Source organism: Acinonyx jubatus, chromosome B1, assembly GCF_027475565.1.
Source record: "Acinonyx jubatus isolate Ajub_Pintada_27869175 chromosome B1, VMU_Ajub_asm_v1.0, whole genome shotgun sequence".
NCBI classification, from domain to species: domain Eukaryota; kingdom Metazoa; phylum Chordata; class Mammalia; order Carnivora; family Felidae; genus Acinonyx; species Acinonyx jubatus.
The window spans coordinates 38,720,042-38,728,208 of record NC_069382.1 but is presented as its reverse complement, the minus strand read 5'-3'; the positions used below and the strand labels follow the sequence as shown (position 1 = coordinate 38,728,208).

Genomic DNA, 8,167 nt, shown 5'->3' with positions numbered 1-8,167 from the left:
CAAATTTAGAATGACTTTTATTTACAAAACAGGTTCTTTTGTTTTACAAAACTTACAAAAATGACTTAAAAATAGAAATAGCTTCTCAGGCTCTTGGGAACTACTTTTAAGCAACAAGGAGTCAGAACTCAGATGGTTTTCTTCTTTCTAAGAGTTGTAACAGCAACATTTATGAATGCTTTATCGCTTCACAAAAAAATCACACGGCTCTGAGCTGCCTTCCTCTGGTGGAAAGGGCTCTGGTCAGGCCAGAGTCTGAAGGAGCAAGATCTTCTCGTTGATGCAGAACCTGTGTAGCACCACCATCAAGTTCTCGCCACAGCGGGACACCTGACGCTCCATGGCCAGGCGGAAGTCCTCCTTCACGCCCTTGGTGATGCCCCGAGTGACCGTGTGGTGCCTGAGGGCAGCGACAGGGAAACAGGTGGACACCACAGTTAGTGCCGGCATCAGCGGTCAGTGTTTCTGGGGCAGGAGTAAAACCTGACTGAAATCTACGTATAAGTAAAACATTTAAAAAAGGAAGAAAAGCCCTAACCAAACAACCCCCCCTGCCCATTCCTTCTCAGAAAGTTAAAACTAGACAGACATTTCCCCATTCCATTAAAGTCTCTTTTAAACACCCAAACATCCAGTAAAGTGCCACCCGCTTTGCTTCTGAACTCTTGCAGGTCTGATGCTAACGCATCCCTGTGCTGACTTGTGCACAGTTCTGTTACTCTGGGCCGCCTGGGTCCAGTCCACGTGGCCACACAGCTCCCGTCCGGACAGGCCAGCCGAGTGCGGAGGCAGCAGCAGGGAGGAGGGAGAGCAGAATGAGCCAGTCACCACACTGAGCTCAGGCCTGGGGTGCTGTGATAAGGCTCAGAGAGGCCAGGGGCTTGTACACAGCCACTGTGGTTCCAAGCGGGTCTCTCTCCCGGTGATGCCAGAACAGGACAGCTCCGCTAAGTGCTGAGCCCACCCAGACTCGGTCTGTGTGAGAAGCAGCGGGAGGAGCTGGAGGTCCCAAGACAAGAGTCTGGCAGGGGTGGGAAGAGAGAAGCAAAACCGCCGAAGAACAGCCAGTGGCCTGCAAAAGCCTACTGGGGACCAGATGCGGTCCACGCGCTCAGGAGGCGTGCACCTTTGTGGAGGCTCAGTGGGAACGCACGCAAAGTGTCTAGCTATGCCTGGAAGTTGTGCTGCAGAGAAGGAGCTCACAAAGGAAATCCCACAAAATCCCAGAAAACTTAAGGCACCAAAATGAAGAAAGGAAAAGAAAACTCTAGCAAAACTCAATGGATTCAGTTAAGAGGAGAGGAGTTTTAACTACCAGGTGAGTAATGTAGTAGGTGTAGACCAATAGAAGGCACCTCCATTCCCCGTGTCTCTACTGCTTCACTTCCCTCAGACACACTAACAGGGATTTTAACTTAGCTTTTTATATATTGGCCAAAATAAAACTGTTGAAACCACTCTAAAATGTTCCTGATTTTTTAAAACTTGTATTATCATATAAAATAAAATACAACAGAAGTCAAAAAGTTACAATGCAACAGAAGTAAAAACAAAACTAGGCTCTGTCAGGCTAGCAAAGATATTACAGGACACTCTACAATGCCCATGGGCATTTTAAAGAACTATACAGTAAAACAGCAGCAGTGCCATGGAGAAAACACAGGGTCCTTTGTGGACATTTTCAGTGAAGTTGGCTGGTTCACTCAGTATTAAGGGCACAGTGTCAGTGAGGCTGAGGCCATGAGTCACACTGGGAATAGACATGGACCCATTTCAGCAGCCCTGAGATCCTCTTTTCTGCATCTCAGACTGCAACCCCAAATGGGAGCCAACCCACTGACCACCCGGAAGTTATTGGTATTTGCAGACAGCAAACTAACAGACAGGCTTTGAAAGCTCAAAGCAAATTCTTCCTTTAACACCAGTAAAGATATAATAAAATGTGTATCCTGCTGATGGCTCAATGGCATTGTTTCTACCTATAAAGCAGTGCAACTCAATTATATTTCTATCAGAGTCTCTATTCCTCTGGTAAGTTTGGATGAAGATGAGAATTAGTTAGCTTTTGTAGTTTAAGGGCCAGATAAATCAGCTAATAAAGGCAGCATTCCAAATATTTTCAATTTAGAAAGGGAAGGTCTGAAAATCAGTATCAGTGGCAGGGAAATAGTGTGCTAAGGCCCAGTTAGACCAGAACATCAACACTGGTCACTAAGATGAAAAATCCACAAATAAAAATTTATTTAAAATAAGCTTCAGCATCCTTACATATTTATGAATGAATGCCTTATGTTTTATCAAAAGAGATAACACAGTCTAGTGCCTAACCTAATGTGCACTTTAACACAGTTTTTTAATATAACTTCCATTTTTTTCCAGATCCATAATGATTTTTAAATTGAACACAAAAACACTGGCAACTTATGGAAAAAAATAAGAAATGTTACAATATTACAACCAGATGGTTTGCCAAGGAATGCAGAACAAATTAAAAAAATAAATAAAGCATGAAAAAGAGCACTGAGGCACAGAGAGCTGAAAACCATGGGCAGTACAACATGTGGACAAAACGCACACTATGAGCAGGTGTTTTCCACTTGGTACCTGTCAGCAGTCTGTATGCTGGGCTGAAGCACAGGTAAGAATTCCTGCTGCAGTAACCCCATGGGAGGGCTAGAAGGCCTTTAAAAAACAGCAAACAGCAGCATTCAAACACCCACACCGACTCACCCTGCACTGCAAAAACAACACGCCAGAGAAAATGCACAAGACTGGAACAGACTATGCAGAAACCCTTGAACTTCCAGAGGGCCCCTGGCAACAGTGGTGTCTTGGGGGAGGACGGGAGAAGCTAGCAGCCTTCTCCCTGCACCTGCTGCTGGGGCATGTCCAGAGCATCTTGTTCCGGGGCCCCGAGCTCAGCCCACTCAACATCTGGTGTAAAAGCCACCGAGGAAGAGGATGGCGGGATGCAACTGAACAGCAGTGGGGCTAACACGTGAGAAGACACATTTCAAATCCAGCCTCCTTCACTCTCCACTCTGCTCAGGCCCCCGCCAATCCCACTGATAAACCTGGGGATTGCTGGTAACCATCGTTGCCAGGACTGAAGCCTCCAACTGAAGAGGCACTTCCAAGAGGCCTAGAGGGGCTGGCAACGTGTTTGATAAAGAAAGGTTGAGCCTGAATTTCAAAAAGTATTGAGAAAAGGAATAGATGGGGGCAAAAAAAGTCTGGGACCCATAGCTTTGCAGAATTTCATAACAAAGATTTAGTGCACAGGACACTGTTTTTCCATTTTCATCTAGTCTAATGCCAACTAAGAGACTGCAAATATCAGCATAGAAATAGTTCTCTATTTTAAAATATGTAACGACAGAATGTCTATGTAATGAATAAAGAGCTTATTTCTTCTGTTGGTCAGGCCCCGGGTGCCCTCAGCATCGGTACTGTCCCCACTTGGCATCTGAGCAGGCCAGGATGGACTCACAACCTTACCCAAGGGGAGGGCTGTATACTGCTCTCAACACCTCTGCTACTCAGCTGGAGGCACCCCCCAAAGATCTGCAATGGCTTCAGAGAATTTGTTTGGAACCCAAAGGGAAAAGGAATATAGATAGTTTTACTCAAGATTCAAATCCTAGCCCCCTTAGACGAGCTCTCTGGCTTTCACAGCATGCTTCTCCTGATCTAGTTTATGGGTAATTTGAAATGCAGGTTTCAAATGGACTTTGAGATTCACCTAGCAAAGACTGGGCAAATTCCTACAAGAAATACAGCTAAGTAACAATCCCTATTCCTGCTTCCATGATGATAGAACAGCAGGCTTACCAAGAGGCTTAATGGTCTTCGACAGGGAGTTAGAAGAAATTGAAGTTTATAGTGACCAAGGTGGGGGAGCACGGAATTATCTCTCAAAGCCTAGACACGCATGCTGCCCATCCCTACCTTACTCTAAACAACCCTTTACAATGAGATCATCTGGGCGCTGAAAAGCCCCTGCTTTCGCTCCTTGTCCTAGGGGTTTCTGCAGGTAACCAGGTCACTGTTCAGCACCATACAAACTGCCTACAGAAGAAAGGTTCAGTATAATGAAATCTGAGATCCAACTGTTGATTTTTTAACAGCCCGTTCCCTCACATCTCCACAAATGGTTAAGCATTATCTGAAGTGAGAGATCACCTGTAAGTATAACCCTAAGTAAATGGAGTTGATGCTACTAAGGCTGTCTCCAGATTACGGTGATTTGGATGGTGAGTGTTACTGTGAATTAACTAAAAAGCTATTAATAATAGGTATATTTTGTATATCCAGCCTCAAAACCTAGGAATCTTTTAAGCCCACAAAAGGGGTTACCTAAGCTCCCATATCAAAAAAGTCATCTTTATTCTCAAACACTGTTAAGAGTATTTTAATGATGCAATTATTTTCCCCATAATTCTTAGTTGTAGTCTTGCAGAAGAGAATGGAGAGAGGAAGAGGAGCATGTCCAGACCGGCTCGCCTAAGCATCCTACTGTATAAAGGTCTTGTGTTTTTAAAAAAGAGCATTTTGTTTTGTTATTTTAGATATTTAGAATATTTATTAATAATATTTACAAGATGAAGGACAAAAACCCCATTTAATCTCCTCTCATTCTTTAGAATGGATTCCACAAGACCCTTTTCTCAACAGGAGTAATGTTTGCTATGCCCCAAATTACTGAGGTGATACATATCCAGAATGAGCATCTCATACTTCCCTCTCAACATCTCTAAGGCTCTACAAATATAGAACAAGATGTGAATTTTTGCTCTCAATAACTGAAAACTTGCTCATGTCACAATTGAAAGAAAAAGGAAAATGTTTTCAGCCTTAGTAACACTCCCTTCTCACTCAGGGCTCAGTCTCTTGCAGTGACTCTGACAATGACTCACAGCCATGCTGAGTATGCAGGACGCAAAGGAGGAAGTATGAAAATAAAACTACACGTGGCATTTACAGCACAGAGGATATATTATCCAAACTACAATGAGTATTGAAGGATAGAAGCAAGATTTATGAGCTATTTAAAAATCATAAATGGTAACTAACTTTATCTAGGGGTGGGAGGGCATGCCTGAGACCAGGCACCCCACCATTATTTCTTGGGGCAGGTGTGTTTTGCGTGGGGGCACTAGACCCAGCTACTGACCCTTGTGCTATGTAAGCAATTACTGCTTAGAAAGGCTTCAAATAAACACTGAAATCCAAGTATAGTTTCTAAATAAAGTCTGTAGTTTTCCCTAATCCAATACAACTTTAATTACACATGACTCTTCTTAATTAAAAACATTCTATGTCTAACCAGAAATTTATAGGGTTACCCTGTCAATTTTGGAAAGGAAAAGATAATCATGAATGAGACTTCTGTTTAGTGAAAAGGTTTCAAAAGTGACAGAGGTACCCCAATTTGAACAACGTTTTACTGGAAATGTACTTAAGGAAACACCAAGTTTCAGAGGGTACCCAGAATCAACTCTACTCTCAAAAACAGAGACCAGGTGTGGATTGCTTTCTATTACATTTCTGAAAGACACAGGAACTTATAAATACTTCCTACAAGCACACAAAAGGTGAGCACTTAGCACAGAAGAGCAAGACAGCATGCTTACTTGATCAGCATTCCTTGATTGGGTAGTAATTCCAGATGGATTTTCCCACCTTCTTGAGTTCTTAAGTAGGCGAATTCCTCCAGCATATCGATATCTGCAGGCCAGATTCAGGTTAACCACATGTAGAAACAAGGTGCCCTGCTCTCTGAGATGTGGAACAGGCTTGCAGTGACTGCATAACTTGCCCATGGCCAGCCCGCTAACTAGAGTCAGTACTGGAACCCTGGTCTGTCTTGTTGCCAAATTAGTGATTCTTACACTAACCAAACCACCTCATTAAGATAAATTTATTTCTCATACAGATGCTAATAAAGACATTCTGTATGGTCATAACAGCAAAACCTATTTTTGGTTTTTTTTTAAGTAGGCTTCACGCTCAGCACGGAGCCCCACGTAGGGCTTGAACTCACAATCCTGAGATGAAGACCTGGGCTGAAATCAACAGTGGGACGTTTAACTAACTGAGCCACCCAGGCACCCCAGCAAAATCTTTTGTTTTCTTAGTAAGAAATGAAAGTGGCAGTGGTGTTGTATCCCCGAAAATAGTTAAGAAATCCTGCTCTAGGTGCTTGGACAAAGACAGCACATTCCTCACACCACAGGTGGTCTTTCCCTAGGAAGAGTATGAAATACAACACTTCCTCCCTATTGTCAAAAACAACTGCTGGGCTACACGCATGTTTGGTGGGGACTCAGTGGCAGCTGTAACAGCTGTGACATGGTGCTCTAACAGCTGACCCCGGGGGGGGGGGGGGGGGGAGGACAGTCAGGGCCCTAAGAGAGGCCCCAGGAGGCCCTCTGCCAGTAGATGAAGGCCAATGAACTGCTATATTCTATGGCCTCACAGCCAATCTGGGCCTGTCAGGAACTTGAAGGCTATTAATTTAGGCATCTTGGGTATCTTCCCAGAAGTCGCTGCAAGTGGAAAATGTACTTGGGCTACTAATATTCCTGATTCATTGCATCACCTCTGTGAAGCCTTTTATGACTCTCATGAGACCAACTGCCACAGTCCCATTTTTAATCACCATTCTGTTTTTCTTTCCCCCAGAGAAAACCATTATTTCTACCTAGAATGGTTGATTTCTTGTACCATGTGTTCATTCTATAAAAAAAAAAGTCAGGATTTCTTATCCTTAAATAAGAAAAAGGATACTTGTAACATAATTGAAAAAATTCTCATATTGGAAATTTCCTTGTTGGCAAATCTTATTGACAGCTTTCAAGAAGAGATTCTCTCCCCGTGGCCACTCTTGCTGAAGCAAGACGATCACATGCCCCAGTGCCATGTCGTCCCTGCTGTCTGTGAAAGCTCGCAGCTGCAAGACAAGGATTTGTGCAGACACAGAAGGAAAAGGAAATCATGGGGTGATCTTAAATATATCAAATATCACTTCCTTAAAAAATGCTGCTATATGGGGCACCTGGGTGGGTCAGTTGGTAGAGTGTCTGACTTTGGCTCAGGTCATGATCTTGTAGTTTGTGGGTTTGAGCCCCGTGCTGGGTTCTGTGCTGACAGCTCAGAGGCTGCAGCCTGCTTTGGATTCTGTGTCTCCCTCTCTCTGCCCCTCCCCTGCTTGCACTCTGTCTCTCAAAATAAAGATTAAAAAAAAATGCTGCTGTATGAAAATGTGTGATATCAAGAACAAAACAGAATACCTGCTTGCTATGCAAACATCACAACTGCCTTCTGATGGGGGTGGGTCCTAACCAAAGAAACCTCGGTTCCCTCTGTGCTGTGAACAAAGTCTCTGGCAGCGCACTCCGTGAGCATTGTGATGGGAGCTGGATGTGCATGGTGGGCTGGAAGCTTTGACTTTGGGAAAAGGGCAACAGAAGTTGAGTCGTTCTGTATATCAGAGAGAGGAATTTGGGGATTTCTTTTAAGGGGACGGTTGTGGGCCAGGGTGGGCAAGAAGCCTTGTAGGAGAGGAGGGTATGAGGAGAACATGGACTGGGGAGAACAAAGGCACTGAGCAACAAAGAAGGAAGCAGGAGTGTGAACTGGAGAAACGGCAAAAGAACTTTTTTGTTCTAAATGAGCAGCGAGGCTTCAAATCACACTTCAAATGGTTTCTGTCTCCCCAGGTGATTCTGACCATGAGTTAAGTCTGGGAATTATGGCCCTAAAGCAGAGACCCAATACTGCTGTTCTCCTGCTCACAAGCCTTGGTGAAATGCAGGCCGAGGCTCCGCTCCACCTGCAGCCACAGGCCTGGCGTTCTTCCGACAATCTTTAAACTGGCCCAGTGGTCATCTGGTGGTGGTCATCCTAATGCCTGGAATGCTTTTACCCCCCCCACATCTTTAGGATAATAAACTCACATCCCTCTACGAACCCAATGGCATTTGTATTCTCTTCTTCTAGCCAATACATTCTGACATACGTTAATGCATAAAGTATTTACTGAACATCACTATGGGCAAGGATATTTGCATAACTGTCCCACTATTCTTTGTAAACTGCTCAAGGATGGGGGTCATCTCCTACTCATTAGTGCCTAGTACAGTTCACAACTAGTATTTGTCAATTC

General features: G+C 44.0%; 1 protein-coding gene across 4 annotated transcripts in view; it reads right to left on the bottom strand.

Annotated features, from left to right (window-relative positions):
• The window catches only part of INTS10 (integrator complex subunit 10), a 32,244-nt gene continuing 24,077 nt past the window's right edge, over nucleotides 1-8,167 (bottom strand). For 3 of the 4 annotated variants that reach the window (XM_027071694.2, XM_027071708.2, XM_053216498.1), the window contains 4 exons: nucleotides 6,790-6,952; nucleotides 5,634-5,727; nucleotides 2,605-2,682; nucleotides 1-400 (listed from right to left, as the gene is read on the bottom strand). In XM_027071694.2, coding sequence (XP_026927495.1) covers nucleotides 244-400; nucleotides 2,605-2,682; nucleotides 5,634-5,727; nucleotides 6,790-6,952 — 492 coding nt within the window. In that variant the 3' untranslated portion in view covers nucleotides 1-243. The remainder of the gene's footprint in view (nucleotides 401-2,604; nucleotides 2,683-5,633; nucleotides 5,728-6,789; nucleotides 6,953-8,167) is intronic. The other variant, XM_027071699.2, reaches the window with a different exon arrangement.